A 20,751-nucleotide genomic window follows, 5' to 3' on the forward strand; every position below is an offset into this window, starting at 1 on the left:
TCTTTTTCTCCAAAAGCATGCATTTTTGAACCTGCAATTAATCAGACAATATTCTAACATTATGTTACTCTTTACAATTCAAAATACTATGATGCAACATCTCTAGAGAATTAGCAGAGACATTTGCTAACCTGAGTTATTTAATCATAATTCTGTCTACTAATCAGGTATTTACCTTTCTTCTTTTTATTTTCTTTCTCTTTTGGGGACATAGGCTGACAGACTCCTTCAACTACAACAAGCAGCTGAATTTTACTTGATGCAGGTTGTCGAAATTCATTCTTCTGTGGGCATTGTCAGTTTCAATAGTAAAGGAGAGATCAGAACCTATCTACACCAAATTAACAGCATCGATGACCGAAAGCTGCTGGTTTCCTATCTGCCCACCACCGTGTCCGCTGAAGCAGAAGCCAGTGTCTGCTCAGGGCTTAAGAAAGGATTTGAGGTAAAGTATCTGAAGCCTCCATCACCATCACTATTCTTCCCTTCACTTTATATCTGAGGTTTCTTTTGATCAGGGGCAATCTTTTAATGTGGTCACAACAACCTCAGCTATTGGACAGCAAAGCCATAAACCATGTCTTTAAAGCCAAAAACCATGTCTTGTTCACCACCTTACTCCCCGCACTTCATGAAACATTCAGCGTGTAGCAGTTGCTTAATAAATGCTTGTTGGAAAAATTAATAAATAATTGAAGGCAGTGACCAAGGATGAGGGTCTTAAACATCATCTGGGTACTTTCTAAACTGTTCCTATTTACTCTAAGAATATTTATTCTAGCTGTAGCCAGTGGGAAAATCTGGATTTTCTAGTCAAAATCAGTATATATGTTTCTGCTTATAGTTATACTATACCACAAGCAATGGGAATGAGGCCAAAGGTATGTCTTAGAACATATGAGTTTATCCCACCAGTACCTGAGAAGTGGCCATGTGTCAAGCATCTGACAGCTAACAAGACACCAGCCGCAGCTGTTGCTGCACATAGATAGCCAAGTGCTCCTCAGACTAGCAAGTACTATTCAAGTGTTAGACTGTCCACTGAAATCACTTGGTTAAAACAGTACTTAGAGGCTTAAGGCAGCTCACTGATAGAGCACATGCTTATTATACATGAAGCTCTGCCTTCAGTCTAAAATGCCAAACAAAAACACTATGACAAACAGATGTCTGGCTCTTACCCTCAGAAATTCTGATTTCACTGATCTAGCAATGGGAAAGTTATTAACATTTTTTAATCTCCCCCATCTAATTCTAAAATGTAGCCAAGGTTGAGAAGCACTGCCTTAAGCCTCTTATTAGTCACCTAGTGGATCTTGGAGGCAAGGATCTCGTACAGTAATATGCCCCATATCCTTTCCAAAGGACACTGTTCTAAACCTTGGGCACATTCTGCCGATTCAGACAGGAATAGGCCCTGCCCTCAAGCAAGCTGGTGATGGCATGTAGGGCGACAAGTGCTGTGACGGGGTGAAGCAAGCACTCGGGTCGGGTGGACGCAGAGTGTCAGGGGCAGCGGAGGGCTCCAAGAGACTTGTGCCCCACTGGTAGGGAATTTAGAAAGTGCGTTCTTCTGCACAGTAAGACCATTTGAACTACATTTCCCTTCAAATGACTGATACTCCCTGTGCAGGTGGTTGAAAAACGGAATGGGAAAGCTTATGGCTCTGTGATGATACTAGTGACCGGTGGGGATGACGAGCACATCAGCAACTGCTTCCTCACCGCGCTCAGCAGCGGCTCAACCGTTCACTCCATTGCCCTGGGCTCGTCTGCGGTTGGAAAACTGGAGGAATTGTCACGTCTAACAGGTAACATGCTTGCAAGACTTATCTTTTAGAGCATTTAAGCTTGAATATTCAATGCACAATCATGAAATACAGAGTATATAGCTCAGTTTATAAATAGAAAAGGTTGTTTTTAAAAAGACAAAAAAAAAATCACTGCTAAAATCAATCAAAAGTTTTCTGATTTTTTTCTTTTCCCCAGAAGATTCAAGTTATATTTGTCCAATGAAAATTATATTTTTATGATTTCTTTGTTAGACAAACCTGGGCACATATAATCATGAAGCTTTAAAAAAAAAAATGTTTAGGATTAGCGCCGGGCGTGCTGGCGCACGCTTGTAATCCCCGCGCTTGGGAGGCGGAGACAGGAGGATCGAAGCCAGCTGTGCTGGCTTAAGAGACCCTGTTTCCAAATAAAAATATTAAAAATAGGTCTGGGAGTGTAGCCTGGAGGTAGAAGGGCTTCCAGGAACCCCAGTACCACCAAAAAAAAAAAAAAAAAAAAAAAAAAGTTTAGTATTAACCGCACTAATCTATGAAAGAGATGCACATAGTAGTATAAAATACATATCATATTTGGTTCTAGAAGAGGCACAGTACGATTTTATCTTATATTCCTTATACTCAATAAAAATGAGTATGCTGATTTAACCATTGTAAATTAGTATTTATTGAATTATTTTTAAGGCAACAGAATCTATTTTAAATACATAGCAATATAAACCTAATATATCTAGGAATTACCTTGATCTAACACTATTAAATGAGTATTTACTGAGCCCTCATATAGTGGGCAGAATTCTGGGCCCTGGACACTTACCATGTCACTATATAGGGTATCATGCAAACCAAGTCAAGCCTAGCTCCAGCTTCTACCAAACTAATGAAAAGAAAGTTTATTGGGAAAGGTCTAAAATTTTTTGTTGTTGCATTTTATTTCATCCATTTTAGTTGTTAATGTCTCGATTATGTATTTCAGGAGGTTTAAAGTTCTATGTTCCAGATAAATCAAGTTCTACTAGCATGATTGATGCTTTCAGTAGAATTTCTTCCAGAACTGGAGACATTTTTCAGCAAAGTATTCAGGTCAGAAATTACTCAATGTTGTTTTATAGATGGGAGGTGGGAATAAACAAATTGTCCTAACTAACAATTTAACTGCTGCATTTTATTTGAATATGTAACACTGTGTATGGACGGCTTTTACTAAGCTTCTTGGTATCACCAGAGCCAGGCTTCGCTTTTTCCTGATGCTGTATTTCTCAGTTCAAGGTGACATTTTCTGTAATTACGACTTCAGTTTTTCAAGGTATTAGAGGTAGCTTACTTCTTTATGACTCGATACTCAGGTAATGGTGGCGGTAGGGTAGGGGCAAGGCCCAAAAGAAAAATAGGAAATAGTGGATTTAGTTTTAGCCTCATATTAACTTTCCATCTACTAGACAGCATTTCAGTTTTGCTTGTATAAAGAAGCTTCCTCTAATCAAGTCAATTCTTTAAAAGGTCAGTATTTTCTACGTAGTTTAAACATATTTTGGACATAATTGAATGATGGGGTTTTTGTTTGTTTGTTTGGTTGGGTTTTTTGGTGGTACTGGGCTTCCTGGAAACCCTTCTACCTCTGGGCTACACTCCCAGACCTATCTTATATATTTTTTTTATTTGAAACAAGGTCTCTTAAGCCAGCGCGGCTGGCTTCGAACCTGTGTGATCTTCCTGTCTCTGCCTCCCTAGCGCAGGGATTACAAGTGTGCACCACCACACCTGGTTTGAATGATGTTTTAAATAGAATTTCATCTTCAGTTTCCTCACAGGTGGTGAGTGAACCTGCCTAGTTAATGGCTTGATGTAAACAATGAACTCAGTGTATTATTGTTAGGAAATATTTAACATGAAGATAATATGTACACAATAAAAGTATCATTAGAAGTAAAAAGAATTCCCCAAGACTCATTGTAATTAAGCTCGCAAAGTTTAAAGAATCACAAGGAAGCAAAACAAAAGAAATAAATAGCATATAAGATGTTCCAATTTGTCTGACCACAGACTTCTCAGCAGAAATTTTATAGGCCAAGAGAAGTGACAGAAGACATTCACAGTGTTGAAAGAAAATAACAAAAACTGTCAACCAGGAATCCTGTATCCAGCTTTAGAAATGAAGGAAAGATACATTCCCCCAAATAGCTGAAACAATGTATGTCCAATAGACCTGCCAACAAGAAATGCTGAAGAGATTCCTTCAAACTGAAAGAAAAAGATGATAACAAATCAGAGGAAAACTTCAGAAAGTATATAGTTCACTGGTAGGAATAACTATATAGACAAATTCAAATTCAAAAGGTTGTAATATAAACATAGGCCATAAACCATATATATTTATTATGAAGACTAAATAAAAGCAGTGAAAATAATAGCCATATTAATATGCTAATAAATAAGCAATATAGATATATAGAAATAGATAATAAAAATATAGAAAGTAACAAAGCACAAGTACAAAGTTTTTTATTAGTTTATATTATATTTTTTATTTATCTGTATAACCATGCTATTTTTTATTTGGTGCATTGTAATTTTACATCACATTGGGGTATAGAGTGTGAGTAAAATACATGCACACAGCTTTTAGTGCCCTCCCCAATAGGTCTTTTCTCTCACCCTCCCCACTCATGTCTTTGAGATTGTAATTGGCTATTTCGCATACATTCATAGCATTATTTCAACTGTTACATTCTTTATAATTTTGTCTCCCCCTCCTCTCTTCCCTAATAATCATACTATTTTGCTATCACTTCAAAATAGCATCTTATAATCAAATAATGTTTTGTGATCCCCATGATAATAGAAAAGCAAACATCTGCATTCTATAGACAAACCAAAAGTAATAAGCAAAGTATCAAAACACACTACCAAAGTATATCACTTAACCACAATGGGAGACTATAAGAAAGGGAAAAACAAAGAAAGAAATCACAACAAAACTAGAAAACAAGTTACAAAGTCAGGGTAGTAAGACCTAACCTATGTAAAATAATTAAAATATCCAATTAAAAGACATAAAGTGATAAAACAGATTTTTGGAAAGATGCAGCTATATGCTGCTTACAAGAAAAGCATTTTACTTCTATGTACACACATAGACTAAAAGTAAAAGGATAGAATAAGGTGTCCCATGCAAATGGAATCCAAAAGAAAGCAGGAATAGCCATACTTATATGATATAAAATAGGTTTTAAATCAAAAGCAGTAAAAATATATAAGAATATTCATTATCAGTTATGAAAGGGTCAATTCGGCAAGAAGAAAAATAATTCTAAAAATATATACACCTAATATCAGAGCACCCACATTCATAAAGCAAATATTAGTGGACCTAAGTGGAGAAATAAACCAAATAAAATTATAGTAAGGATTTAATACCTTACTTTCATCAGTCCAGACAGAAAATCAACAAGGAAATGTCAGAGTTAAACCTTACCCTAGACCAAATAGGCCAAACAGATAACTAAAGAACATTTCATACAATAACTGTAGAAGACACATTCTTTTCAAAAGCACATGGAACATTCTCCAGGATAAATCATATAATAGGTTGCAAAACAAGTCTCAACAATTTTTTTTAAATTATAATCACATTGAGTATATTTTCTAATGACAATGCAATGATATTAGAAATATATAACAAGAAAAACTTCAGAAATTATATATATATAAATATACATATATATAGTTTAATATATGGAAATTAAACAACTTACTCCTAAACAACTGATGGATCAAGAAGGAAATTTAAAAATTGATTGAAACAAATCAAAATAGAAACACAACATACCCAACCTATGGGATATTGCAAAAACAATACTAAAAAAAAAAAGTATATAGCAGTAAACCTACAATAGAAAATTAGACCTCAAATCAACAACTTATTAATGACTCTCAGAAATAACAAGAATAAACCAACCCCCAAATTAGTGGGAGGAAAGAAATGAGAAAGAACAGGGCTGGAGTAGGCTCAGCGGTAGAGTGCTGGCTTAGCCTGCATGATGCCCTGGGTTCAATCCCTAGTATGCCAGGAAGAAAGGAAGAAAGAGAGAAGAAAATGATGAAAATAAAAATAAAAGAATAGGAAAGAAAAGAAATAATTAAAGATCAGAGTTGAAATAAGTCAAATGGAAACTAATCCCATAATATATTAGATCACTAAAACAAAGAGATGACTCTTCAAAAAGAAAAAAAAAAGTGAATAAACCCTTGACTAAGTTAAAAAAGAGAGAGAAGACTCAAATAAATGAATCAGAAATAAAAATGAAGAAATTGCAACTGACACCACAGAAATACAGATTCATTAGAGGTTATTATAAATGACTATATATCAATATTTTTATAATATAGAAGAAATGGACAAATTTCTAGGCACATAACCCTGACAAAGATTGAATTATGAAGAAATAGAAAACTTTAATAGACCATTTACAAGTGCCAAGATCAGATTAGTAATAAAAAGTCTCCCGTGGACGTAAAGCTCAGGTCTAGAAGGCTTCACTACTAAGTTCTACTAAACAAGAACTAAAGCCAATTCTTAAATTATTTCAAGAAATTGAAGGGGAAGGGATTCTTCTGATCATATTGTACAAAGCCAGCATTATTCTGGTATCAGAACCAGACAAGGACACAACAAAAACAGAAAGTTACTGATTGGTTTTCTTTATGAATACAGATATAAAATTCCTCAACAAAAAACTATCAAACCAAATACAACAAAATATTACAAATATTATTCGCCATGACCAAGTGAGACTCATCCCGAGGATGCAAGGATAGTTCAATATACCCAAATAAACAAGCATAATGCACATTAAATTAAAAAGCTTCTGCTCATCAAAGGTTAAACAGAAAACCTACAGAATAGGAGAAAATGTTTTTAAGCTATACTTCTGACAAGGTAATCTTTAATTATTTCTGTCCTTTCCTATTCTTTCCTTTTCTATTCAGAATTACAAGGAACTCCAAAACTTGATAGAATGAAAAAAAAACAATTTTAAAAATAGGCAATAGACCTAAGTGGAAGAAAGTATTTTTAACATTTTAAGCATAAAGAAATGATAAATATTTGAGGAGATATGTTTTACCTGGTTTAAACATTTCACAGTATGTACCTGTATCAAATATACATGGTACCTCATAAATATGTAAAATTTCATGCTTTTGTCTATCAGTTAAAATAAGTTTAAACTTTAAAAGAAGCAAAAGTTGTGAGTTGTAAATGACAAATATATTATAGATTAGACTATAATCAACTTTCCTGCTGATAATTCTCCCATCCAAGTACTAACCATGCCCGACCCTGCTTAGCTTCCGAGATCAGACGAGATCGGGCGCGTTCAGGGTGGTATGGCCGTAGACTCCTGCTGATAATTCTTAATAAACTTTGTACCCTATTATTTCCTCTTGAATATGGAATAAAAATGTCAAAAAACATAAAATCCAATTTAATATAAAATATCCTTCAAATAAACTTAAATTAGCCTTAGCATTCCAAGTCCTGGATGCAGCTCTGGTTGTTCTTGTACCATTGGCCCCACTAGAGGAGGGCAGTAGTCAACTCTAAAGCCCTTTCAGTGGCCCAGGGCCAAGCATAGAGTGTGGTACAGCAGTTGGCATCACAAATGTTTGTTAAATTGTTAAAACAAATAATCTACGATACCTTTGCTGCCATCCAGCAGTATGCTCTTATATGTTTTCTAGGTTTGAGCAAATTTATAAAGTGCTACTGATGTGTTTAACAAATACCAGTTTTCAAAGATCAAATGAGATAATGTATGTGAAGCATTTAGCAGAGTGTCAGACATATATATGTGCTCTGTACATTTTATACACATATGTACACACGTATGTGAGCAGTTCAGTATGAATGATTAATTTTTTTGTTTAAATGTATCAAAACCCAATTTTAATCTCTTAATAAAATATATAAAAATAAGCTAGTTGTGATGGCACATGCCTATAATACCAATACTTGTGAAGTTGACACAGGAGAATGGCAGATTTGAAGCCAGTCCTAGCAACTTGGTGAGACCCTCAGGAACTTAGGGAAATCTTCTTTCTAAATAAAAAATAAAATAGAGCCAAGGTATGACTGAGAGGTAGAATGCCCCTGTGTTCAATCCTTCATATCTCCCAAATGTAAAAGTTTCTGGATATATTATATACAAATTAAAACAATTTAAGTACATTCATGAATAAAAATTTTAAGAACCTTGTTGTTATAACTGCTGAACTAAGGCCAGTGCTGATTTGGATGAGAAATAATATGAGAACAGCTAAATTATTGTTTATAAAGAATAATGAAGTGATATTTGCATTAATTATAACAAAATATTTTATGACCACTTACATAATATATAACATTTTGCTTTGGCAGAGTATTTTTATATGAAAAGTGATCTAAGCCGGGCGTGGTGGTGCACGCTTGTAATCCCCGCGCTTGGGAGGCAGAGACAGGAGGATCGTGCAGGTTCGAAGCCAGCCACGCGCGCTGGCTTAGGAGACCCTGTTTTCAAATACAAATGTAAAAATAGGTCTGGGAGTGTAGCCCGGAGGTAGAAGGGCTTCCAGGAACCCCAGTACCACCAAAAAAAAAAAAAGTGATCTATACCCCCGGTGTGGTGGCGCACACTTGTAATCCCTGCACTTGGGAGGCGGAGACAAGAGGATCGTTCAGGTTTGAAGCCAGCCATGCTGGCTTAAGAGACCTGTTTCCAAATTAAAATAATATAAAATAGGTCTGGGAGTGTAGCCCGGAGGTAGAAGGGCTTCCAGGAACCCCGGTACCAAAAAAAAAAAAAAAGAAAGAAAAGAAAAGTGATCTATACAACTATAGTACATGTTATAATTATTTTTTACAAAATTATATTTGTTGTGAAAGTAAAAAAGAGGGAATGAGTGTTTATGCACTATATATCTATATCTATATCTATATCTACTCCCTTTACAGCTTGAAAGTATGGGTGAAAATGTTGAACCATATCATCAATTGAAAAACACTGTGATCATGGATAACAGCATGGGCAATGACACTATTTTTCTAGTCACATGGCAAACCAGTGGTCCTCCTGAGATTGTATTATTTGATCCTATTGGAAAAAAATACCACACAAACAATTTTGTCACCAATCTAGCTTTTCGGACAGCTAGCCTTCGGGTTCCAGGAACTGCCAAGGTAGGTGTTTATCAGCTTATTCTTAATGACAACATTTAGCTGAGTATATGACTTTCAGTTGAAGCACATGATTAAAGATAAAGGAAATTTTGTTTGGATATATCAAAACTTTGAATTTATGGAAGCATTTTGTGAGTGTTAAAAATGTAAGAGGAGAGACAGAAGTATATTCAGAACTTTAAATATAGGATAAAGCTTCTCAGTTCAGTGGTGGAAATTAGTACTGCCACTCGAGGTACAATTGTTTTTTCTAGCTTACACTTTTCTTTACATAATCCATAGAGACACAATTTTCTATATGCTTAGGGAAAATTCTCTATCTGGAACTTATCATAGGAACAATGCAATACATATGTATTCAAGCACCTAGGGTACACTGGGTCTTGTAGTTTATTTACAATAAAATGCAATGATAAGAGTAAGGACAGGGGACTCTTGGGGCACACAGAAGGCTGAGCAAAAGGACATCAAAGTAAAGACATCAAAATGCAAATATGGAGGTAAAGGGACCAAAAGGTGGTTATGATATTATGGAAAGAGGCACAGCACATAGAAAGGCTCAGAGGAAAAGAACATGACTGCTCATAGGACTGCAAGGAGTTCAGTGTGGATGAACTGCAGAGAACCATAGAGGCTAGGACTATAGGTGAAGGGAGGAGGGGAGTGATGATCCAGGCAGATAAACAGGAGCATGTCAGCAAGGGCTTTGCAGGGCAGTAAAGAGAGTATGGGCTTGAATCCTGGAAGGCGAAAGGGAACCAGCTCTAAGCAGGGCTAGGTGCTCTTGTACTGCCTGAATTTGGTGCCTTATCACACACTAACCGCCCCCCACCCATCACTGTTGGCAGCCTCTGAACTGGCCTGTGGGACTCTGGTGGCATTTCTCCAATCCACTCTGTACCTCTATCAGAGTGATCCCAGTGAAGCACAAATCTGATCAACCTCACTCCAATTCAAAACTGTTTAGTAGTTTCAGGATAAACTCCACATGGTGACCATTATACAACATGCCTTTTCTTACCCAAATACCTTCCCAAATACCCTGAGCTCTGCTTCTTCTGAATTCTTCTGCAATTCACTGTACTCTTTTCAAACCTGTGCACAGGAGCCAGGAACACTACACCTCCCTCTTGTTCGCTTTGCCTAACCCTTTAGTCTGGATTAGGTTCCCTGTTCCAAAATATCGGAGAAACTTTCGATGTGGAGGTTCCTGCTTTGTGTCTGTTACTAATGTTATGATTCCAAAACATAACAGAGATCATCTTAATGCTTGAATCAGACTTCACTGGAAAAGATCAAAGCACATGAATCCCAATGAAGAGGCTGGTGGAGGGGTAGCATCTTAAACCCCCACCCTAAGTCTCACCTTAACTCATTACTTTTCTCTGTTGGTTCCTCCTGATTCTTCTGGAGTATAATAAAGAATAGGAGCAGGAATCAGAAAAAAAAACCAATCCACAGGTATCTTAACAGAAAGGACGTATTTGGCTATGTTACAATCTCAGCCTTTTTCTTTCAACTTTCTTCTAGAGGTTTCTCCCAGGTAGTTTATGTAGGCAAGTCCTTTATTTGATCCCTAATACTGTGTGTGATTTTCTTGTTTAAGCTTTCTGGGCTGGAAGTTTTAGGAAATCAGGGGAAAGAAGAATATAGTCATATAGCCTTTTAGTCCAGATTGTTTTCACAAATCCTAAGAGTCCACTTAATTTGATATCATTTTCTCAATTACAAAAATGTTTAAAAATATTTAACCTTCTTTCGGAAGAAGGGGCCCAGATTAATAGTTGCAAAGTACTCTGAGGCTAGACACTTACAATTATGGTCTAAAGATATGAATTAAGATATATTCTCGCTCTTCCAAATGAACCCAGGTGTAAGCCCCCAAAGAGTTACCTAACAATGAAAGTGCTTGTTAGTCATCCCTTGACCAATATCACTTTTCCTAATATTCTTTTGTAGTATTTTATAACATCATCAAAACAAGAGCAAAAAACAGTCTTAAGGTTTTAAATGCATGCTCTAAGTTTATGTATTCATTTTTCTTCTTTATATTTTAGAAAATAAAAAGTCTTTGTTTTGCAGCCTGGACGCTGGATATACACCCTGAACAATACCCACCATTCTCCTCAGGCCCTGAAAATGACAGTGGCCTCCCGCGCCTCCAGCTCCGCTGAGCCCCCAGCCACTGTGGAAGCCTTTGTAGAAAGAGATAGTACCTATTTTCCCCATCCTGTGATGATTTATGCAAATGTGAGAAAGGGGTTTTATCCCATTGTTAATGCCACTGTCACCGCCATAGTGGAGCCAGAGACGGGAGATCCTGTCACACTGAAGCTTTCTGATGATGGAGCAGGTAAAGGGGAATGTCATGATGTTTTTTTTGTTTCGGACAAGTTACCATGTTATGATGAGGTTACAGCAATATTAAGTTTATTTATAAATTTCCTTCAATTAAATTAGTTTGTAATCACACCAGATTCCATAGAATCCCTGTCATATTGAATAGCTATAGGCTAACTTGGCAAAAGAGAGTCCCTGTAAAACTCTTCAGAGAAACAGGGCCAAAGCAAAAGGGTAGGAGGAAGCTACTTGACACCTGCAGGCTTGACACCTTGATCTGGGCTTGCACATGGCAGTGACACCAGCCACTGTCACTTTGTGAGATTATGCAGGAACAGCTGTGACCTACTGAAATAAATGTATGTGGTCCTTATGATGTGCCTACATTCCTCTAAGGTTGGCTAGCTTTGTTTTTCACTGAAACAATCAGACTGGACAATCAGAAAGAGCAAATGAAACTCAAGGAGGGAGATGCAGTGACAGTGAACTCTTATTTTCCTTGGACCTGGTCATAAAGGGAAATCTGGGAATTGAACTTTTGAGGAGGTGGCCCTAGACTATTCCTTAGCCAAATAGCTAAGATGCTGAGAGGGCACAGCCAGAGCCATTGCCTTTGATGTGTGTGATTTGGTCATAGGAAGACCAAGCCAGCAAGCTAGTGAAACCAAGACAGAGATTTCTCCAACACTGAGAAAAAAAAGTAGAACAAGAAAACCCTACTTCAAAGCCCTCATTTTTCACAGAGTTCATATCCTCTTGTTATCAAGTTCAGACAGCACAGCATCAGGCCAGCCAGACAGCGGTACTTGAATTCTTCCCAACTAACTTTTATTGACTTTAAAAAACAAACTCTTGTCATTTCAGCTCTCCTGTCTCCTGTTCTGTTCTCCTCCTAAATGCACAGAATGGCAAGAGACCTAAGAGTCTACCTTTGGCAGCCCCAAGTGTCTGATCTACTAATAAAGTTACATACCTTTGCCCTATTACTTCAAAGAGGTTTTATTCCCCCCAAGATTCTCTGGTCTGGCATCCCCTCAGTAGCTTGCTGTAGCGATCATGTATGATTTTTTGAACAAAAGGCTCATTCAGAGGACTTTAGTTCAATTCCCTGTTGGGGGGTAGGTACTGGAAAAGTTTTCTGGTTGGCTTGGAGCTGCATGAACTTTGTGTTTTGGTTGCTTTTGCATGACCCTACCTTTCATTTTTTTTTGGTAGACAGTCAAGAAATGCCTTTGCAGAGTATTTCTCCTTTGTTCCAACCTGTGAGCTGGCCTGGGGAACAGATCCTTCTCTCTTCTCTTGGTATCACCTGACTCAACTCAATACATTTTTGTATTTATTTCCTGGAATCATTTTATTTGTTTGATATCTAAATTGATAACCCAGTGGGGGGAAAAACTGAAAAATTATGCTGAAGCATCAAAGTATAAATTCCCTCCCATACTTAACACACAGATATATAGTTATCTAATACTTTTCAATAAAGGAAACAGTATTTATCTGATACATATAATGAACAACAATAAAGTATATACTCAAAATGCTTTATAATTTATAGTATAATTTTTATGAATACTCTCAAATAATCATAACAACAACTCTGTGAGATGTTATCTCTTTTTGTAGCTAATAAAGCTGAGGCTTAGGGACATTAAATCAAAGCTACTAAGTGGTAGAGACAGACCTTAAGATAAATTTTCCCTTCTCCCAAACCAATGTTCCTTTCCCATTTTGACAAAAGAAGTGGTGGCAGTGTTTCTCCTTGTTATGAAGAAATTTTCCTTTGTGATTTCTCAACAATTATAGAGCATCTAATTAGTCACCAAACCAGTAAATATTAGGATTTGACTTCTTTATAATAGACAAAAATGTTTTCTAAATCTATCTTGATAACCAGATGTTGAATACTTATTTAAATGTACTCCTATTTTTTTCTCATGTTAAAAAGCCTGTCCTTGCACCAAGGCAAAGGAGGACTAGTGAGCAATTTGGTGATGATACAATGCTGGGATAGAGGGTGGGTGTGTGGCGTGAGAGCTGGATACACCTCGGAGATAGGACCACCTGCTTGCCCTGTGTGACTTGCACTTGGACTAAGCCGCACATCCCACTGCTGCCCAGGGGGTGAGGTGTTCCTGCCATTCAGTCGTGGACTTGGCTTGAGATTCAATGCTCTCTGAGGGTCAATGCTAAAGGAAGAGAGTCTAGCACTGGCCAAGCTTTCAGAATGCCCCCGGAAGCATGGCACTCTGGATGCAACTAAAGCCCACCAAACTCCAGGCCAGCGAACCTCTTAGAATCTAGAGTAACATACTTTCTAATGAGGAAAGCAAGTAATTCTATATGATTTTATCAACTATTAAAAGTTTTTTTGGACAGAGATTCTTAATTGAATAGCTCCAAGCTATTAAACCCTTAAAGTTGTATGAAAAAAAAAATATATATATATGCACATGTACTTATTTCTTGGGGACAGAATAGTTTTTTTTTCAAAAGGGTTTGTGACCATAAATAAGCTTAAGAATGTGCTTGGTTTCTCTGAAACACTAGTATTATTTTCAATGACAGGAACGAGAGGTTTCAAGATGGTTTTTAAGAGTTTTACTGACACTGAAGTAGATACAGCTCATTCACCTTCAGGAAATGATGTTTAGAGGCCAAGAAATCACAAGAAAAAATTATGGAGCTGTTGGGTTTTAAATCATCTGACAATATTAGAATTAGCTATAACCATGCTAAACTTGCTAAAATGGAAATAAGAAGAAAAAATCTTATTGTAATAATACTAAATATTAGCAATCAACCATGATGATGTGTTGACACTGAATTTTTGTCTTATATACAGGTGCTGATGTTATAAAAAATGATGGAATTTATTCAAAGTATTTCTTCTCCTTTGCTACAAATGGTAGATATAGCTTGAAAGTGCATGTCAATTACTCTCCCAGCATGAGCGCCAATGCACACTCCATCCCAGGAAGTCATGCTATGTATGTGCCAGGCTACATAGCAAACGGTAAGAATCACAGGCACTGTTCATTTGAGTAATATCATTTCATGTACCTCTCTGGTGTGTGTGTGTGTGTGTGTGTGTGTGTGTGTGTGTGTGTGTGTGTGTAGAGAGAGGGAAAGAGATAGGTGAGAAAGAGAGAGAAAATTTCTAATGCTTGATTAAATTTGCTGCCTCTCCAATCTGTAATAGTTTATAGTAGTGAATAATAGGCAATAAATAATTCACATAGACCATTCCTACCTTCATTTAAGTACTTATTTTGGCCTCTTTCTTGACACTGTTTTATCAGAATTACTAAGGGATAAAGCGATTTATTGATATTTTTAAGTCCTGGCTCCTAGGTTTCCTCTGCAGAGGTTTAGGCAAGAGAAGGAAGCGCAGCTGAGAGAAGGAAGCAAAGATCCCAAGTAATCTACAGAGGAACAAGTTCCTTTACGCTTGGGTGTTACAGATGAGTGAGTGACTCCTGCAAAGGTTCTGTTTTCCATCAAGATAAAAGTGCCAAATAAATAGAAGATATACATATCTAAAAACAAGAACAAAACACAATTATTTTAGTCCCTGATGGGAAGCAGTAGTTAAAATATACCAAACAGAAATATATCTTGCTGTAGTCCCTCTAAAAACAATCTCAAACCCAATTTTATTAATTCTATTAAGATATTTTATAACCAATCATTTGGAATGTTTCATAACCTGATCCGGTACCTTTTTTTATTCTATATTTACTTGTCACTAGTGCTGCAGTGAATAACGTGATGCACAGTTGGCTGCATCCTCTGATCTCTTTGGGGCTGCCTTGTACATAATATGTTCTTGCCTATATTTAAAATAATTTGTATTTTGAAACTACTCTAAATCAGTTTGCAAGGTAACACATGGTTTTATTGCATAGGCATGATTTTGTATCTAGATATGCTACTTTGATTCTAGAAAATTATTTCCTTTATTTATAATATTTTAGAAAGTAAAGTTGGTGACAGGCTTAGGAACCTGGGATACCAAGCATCAGCCTGATTCTTATCAAGCCACTTTAGGCTCCAGACTGAACTGAGTATCTTTTTAAAACCCATGAATTTAAAGGATGAGAATATCAGTATCTAGTGTATAGTGAGATTATATATGTTCAACTGTGGTTTTATCTGTGTACTTTATGTGGGCCCTTAAGAGCACAGAAAAAAAAAAAGGTTAGGATTCCCTTGCTGTGCCTCCTACTCACAGCATTGACTTCCTCGGCTCATTTGCAGGTTATGACCTTGAGCTCACACTTCTTTGACAAATGGGCGTTGCTCTATTTCCATGCTATAAAACATCCAGAAAGGGCAGTATCTGCACACTTGCTCTCCTCTCCCACAGCCACTGTCTCCATGGGGCCTGCTCCAGATCCCAGCCAGGCACCTCAAGAGCTCTCCCTTGCAGTATTCCTCTCTACTGTTTCTCTCTGAGCAGCATTCAAGCATGTTTTATTATTTCCTATATTAAAAAAAAATTTACTGGTCACCTGCAGCTACTGCCCACCTCCCTACTCCCTGTCATCCAGCCCCTTGAAATCAACCCAAACCTGACAACTGTGCTTCACCAACCTCCAATTTACAACTCTGCTCACTGCAATCTAACTCCCAGCCAAGGCCTTACTGGAATTGCTGTGGCCCTAGTTGCCAAGAGCAACTCTGCTGCTAAGATGTCTTTGAGCCTTTGTTTTCCCTGAATTCAACAGATTCTGAGAACCAAAGACTGACTTCTTCTTTGCCATTTCCTAGTTTCTGTGATACCATGGTCTCCTGGTTACCTCTTATTCTCTGGAATCTATTTTTGTTTCTTTTGAGGAAGAGAGTCAGGTTCTTTTTCCAGCTCCTCTGCTTCTATCAGGTCTCCAAACATTGGAAATTTTTAGAGATTAGTCCTGACCTCCTCATTCATCCTCATTCATCACCTAGAGCCACAGTGTCTTGGCTGGAGTTGTGTGACTATGTCTCAGTTTCATCATCTATAGAAATATAGGGGTAATAATTATACTCTCCTCATAGTCTTACAGAGAAAATTAAATAATTGACACAGATAATAAAATAAAATAAAAATAAGATAAAAAGTGCCTGATATACTCTAAGCACTGATCAAATACTAGTTATCATTACAGTTAAATTATTATGTCATCTCACTAATCATATGGTTTCAGTAAAATCAATATTGCCGATAATCTTCTAAATTCACAACTGAAATTATTAATGTAGCCAAAATGACTTTTTTGATATTTAAATCCTTATCTAACTGGTTCTGATATTTTATAGGAATCACAAACTGTGTCATTTCTCTTCCTCTTTAGTCTGCTTCTCCCAAATTGCTCAGATTAGAGACCTGGGAGCTATTTCTTTTCCAATCCAACTTTCTTTCCTTCCCCATTCTGTATTTGAGCCCATCACCACTTTTTTTTGTGACTTTGCCTCCAAAGTACGTCTTGAACTGCCCTTTCTCACCGACTCTCACCCACCCCAAGCTATGTTCTCTCTCATCTGACTACTGGGTGCCCTTGAAGTTGTCCACTTGCTGGCTGTGCTTTGATCCATCCCCCACTGAGCCGACAGATGGGCCTGTTAGAAAGTTAATATGATTATGTCATCTCCTGCTTCCCCACAACACGCGAGATTAAAATCTAAAACCACTACACAGAACCACAAGGTCCCAAAGGAACTTTTCTCCTGTCTCATCTCAAGCTACTCTTCTTTCTTTCCCTTTCTCTTTCTCTCTCTTCCCCCTTCATCTTCTATTTCCTTCCTCCTCTTCTCCCTCCTCCTTTCCCTCCTCCTCTCTCTCCCCTCTCCCTCTCTCTCTCTGTCTGTGCTTGGGATGTCCAGGGCTTCATGTTTACTAGACAAGTGCTCTTTACCACTGAGCTATATTCTTGGCCCCTCTCCTCCTTTCTTTCCTTTTTTTTTTTAAACTTTTATTGGTGCAATGTAATTATACATAATAGTGAAATTCAATGTTATACAAAATATACATGCACGCATCACTTGGTGTATTTCCCTCCATACACCGTCTCCTCTTTAGTTTTTCTAGCTTACAAAACTCTAATTCACCTCAAGAGTTTTTCCCTTTGCCTGGAATGTTCTTGCCTCCACTGTTTATAGGGCAGACTTTTCATTAAGGAATTTTCAAATGTCACTCCTTGCCACCACTCTAAATTATGTGCCGGAGTCCATCTCTTTCTTAGCAGTCTACCCTTTTGCTTCTTATACTATCACAATTCATAAATGTATGCTTACTAATATGATTGACACTGCTGTAAATGCCATAAGGGATACTGTCTCGCTGGTGAATACTGGCACAGTGCCCACGCTCAGTGCAGTGAATGACTGTCTGAATGAATGAATTACTGAACACATACACTCAGTCATTCTAAAGATGTGGTTTAAAAGGGATTTTTAAAAAGTTGGTAGTCTATGAAGAGCAAGCTATTCAGCAGAATCTGTTACTGTAATCTGTTATGTTGTCTCTCCTTTTGTGTCTCAGGTAATATTCAGATGAATGCCCCACGGAACTTGGGGCGCAGAGGTGAGCAGGCACAGAGGCAGGGCTTCCGCCGAGTAAGCTCTGGGGGCTCCTTCACAGTGCTAGGGTTCCCAACCCGCCCGCATCCTGACGTGTTTCCACCGTGCAAAATTACTGACCTGGAAGCTGTAAGAAGGGAAGAGGAAGTGACCCTGTCCTGGACAGCACCTGGAGAAGACTTTGATCAGGGCCAGGGTAGGCTGGCCGTTTTCATTACCTGTTTATGCCCTGCCGTGACAGTATCTCTAATAACTATGTCGAAGGTTAATTGGGTGAAAATAACCTTGGGGGTTAGAACTGAAAAAGCTGCAGAAAGGCTGTCATAAAAAGCTCTGAGTTGCTGATAAGGTCTTAAATCCTGAAGTGGGAAAACAAGAGTGAGTTGGCTATCTGCCCTGGGAGTAAAGAATCCTGTAGACTCACTGGTGCTAACCACAGAGGCAGACACCACACGCTGGGGTGGCTTCTGCATTCTAGAAATTGTGCTTCCAATTACCGGAAGTGACCAGCTTTCTGAAAATTTACTAGTGCATATTTACTCATGTATTTACAAGTCAGATTTAGGGGACTCATTTTTCATGAGTCATGCAAACCTAGGTGCATTTTCCATGATCGCTTCTGGCTACCCCTCTTGTTTTGGGGGCTGGGAGCAAGTTCCCAGATCCTGGTCTCTTTTGCCCTTGCCTGAGTGGATGTTGATGGATACCTTCTTTCCTTTTTCTAGAAAGTATGCTAACTTCAGACTTCTATTGACATCATCTTTTTCTGAATTTTTACCCAATTGTCACAAAACCACTTACTGAGAAAATTTTACTTTTATTTTCCCCCATTAATTTGAATTTTACCTTTATCATATACTAAATTCCTGAATATATTTTAACCTACTTTTTTTTTTTTTTTTTTTTTTTTGCGGTACTGGGGTTGGAACCCAGGGGTATTCTACTTCTAAGCTACAACCCCAGCCCTATTTTTATTCTTTATTTTGAAGCGGGGTCTCACTAAGTTGTAAAGGGCCTCACTCTTAAACCTACTTTTACATATAAGTCTGTTAATGCTCTAGTGCCACAGATTTGAGTTACTGAGGCATTTTAGTGTTTTTATAATTGCTGGTGTTAATCTGCCTGCATTGTTGTTTTTTAGACTTCATATTGTTATACTCAAAGTCCGGGACCTCAGGGGGAAAGAGACCACCACCACACACAATAATGCAAGAAAACAGAAAGGGGTTTATTGGGGAACTAGCTCGAGCTAGGGTCCAGGTCTCTCCAAAGCAGGGGAGTATTGACAAGGACCCCGAGTCTTTGTTCCAAGGTAGTTTTATACATTTCGGTTATTCGGGCGGGCTGTGATTTACATTTCAGTCACTCGGGCTGTGATTTGCAAAGGAGTTATCTTTAAACCAAAAGGAATCTTTGCTGCTCTTATCACAACCAACTGGACAGGATACTTGGTGCCTCCCATTTGGTTCGTGCCTCCTGAGGTTGGTTGGGAGTTTTTCATCCTGACCCAGGTGCCAAAATTGACATTAAACTGTTAGTTGTATTCCTGGGAAACTGAAACTCAGGCCTAGCGTGTTTGCTGTATGGATGAAGCCTGTCGTGGCCCCACTTTGGTCCTACACATATGGCCATTTTTTTATCATTTATTTTTCTTATAAGCTTTACAATAAGCTTCACTACTTAAAATAAGAACGGGGTTATTTCTAATAAAATCACATAAATTTTACATAATAGCTTAGGGAAAATAACACCTGTATTATGTTGCAGCTTATTTTCAAAAACTTCAGTCCTCATGCTCAGGTTTTAGTGTGAGTCTTTCTGTACTGCCTTAAAATTTCGCTCTGATTGATAATCTTGTTATGCTTATTTCTAAATATTTTTACTTTTTCATTGCTATTCTGTAACTTAACATCTCCATTTATGTTTTTCAATTTCAGCTACAAACTATGAAGTAAGAATAAGTCAAAGTCTACAGAGTATTCGAGATGACTTTACCAATGCCATTTTAGTGAACACATCAAAGCTAAGTCCTCAGAAAGCAGGCACCAGGGAACTATTTACATTCTCACCCAGCCTTTTTACAAATGGACCTGAACAACAACCCCAGGGACAAATGCAAGAAAGACACAGAATTTATGTAGCTGTTAGAGCAATGGATAGAAACTCCTTAAAATCTGCTGTATCTAACATTGCCCAGATATCTCTGTTCATTCCCCCACACTCTGTTCCTGAACTCAGAAGAGATTTTCTTATATTGAAAGGAGTTTTAATAGCAGTAAGTTTGATAGGAATCATCTGTCTTATTATAGTTGCAACACATTGTACTTTAAATAAGAAAAAGAGTAAGGATGAAAGAGAGAATGGAATAAAATTACTATGACCAAATGTACATAGTACCCTCCTGCTTAGATATAAGGAAGACCTGTGGCCCTTATACTTTGCAAAAATAGACCAACAAAAGAAAATTAACAGCAAAACTCTTATTAAATGCTTTGTTGCATTGTGTTTTTATACAATACAGATTCTATTTTTACATAGTAGTTAAAAATTCCTAATAGCCATTTTGGGGGAAAATCAGAAACCCTTAATCTTCTGTACAGAAAAACAATAAAATTATTTTTCAAGGTAATGCCTTTAAAGGCAAGGACAAAGTTCAATCAGAGTCAAGAAAAGCTTTGTTTCACTGAAGTGGAAAAATAGCTCCAAGCAGAGAAAGGGGGTTAGGTCTGAATTATGCCGTATAACTGTCTATATAACACAACTGTTTAGTTACCTTGATTAATTTCTCATTTGTCCTTATCTGTGAAGAGCAGGTTGATTGTTTATGACTGGTAATCAAGCTTC

At 37.4% G+C, this 20,751-nt stretch overlaps 1 protein-coding gene across 1 annotated transcript in view; it reads left to right on the forward strand.

Moving 5' to 3' along the window:
- The window catches only part of CLCA2 (chloride channel accessory 2), a gene marked incomplete at its 3' end in the record, with an annotated part of 34,695 nt that extends 14,408 nt beyond the window's left edge, over positions 1-20,287 (forward strand). Inside the window, exons 7-14 of the mRNA XM_080691078.1 lie at positions 215-445; positions 1,634-1,811; positions 2,767-2,873; positions 8,782-9,006; positions 11,089-11,359; positions 14,192-14,362; positions 17,870-18,103; positions 19,845-20,287. Coding sequence (XP_080547204.1) covers positions 215-445; positions 1,634-1,811; positions 2,767-2,873; positions 8,782-9,006; positions 11,089-11,359; positions 14,192-14,362; positions 17,870-18,103; positions 19,845-20,287 — 1,860 coding nt within the window. The remainder of the gene's footprint in view (positions 1-214; positions 446-1,633; positions 1,812-2,766; positions 2,874-8,781; positions 9,007-11,088; positions 11,360-14,191; positions 14,363-17,869; positions 18,104-19,844) is intronic.
- Positions 20,288-20,751: the final 464 nt, after the last annotated feature.

The sequence above is a fragment of the Muscardinus avellanarius genome (assembly GCF_963383645.1).
Source record: "Muscardinus avellanarius genome assembly, chromosome: 3".
NCBI lineage: Eukaryota > Metazoa > Chordata > Mammalia > Rodentia > Gliridae > Muscardinus > Muscardinus avellanarius.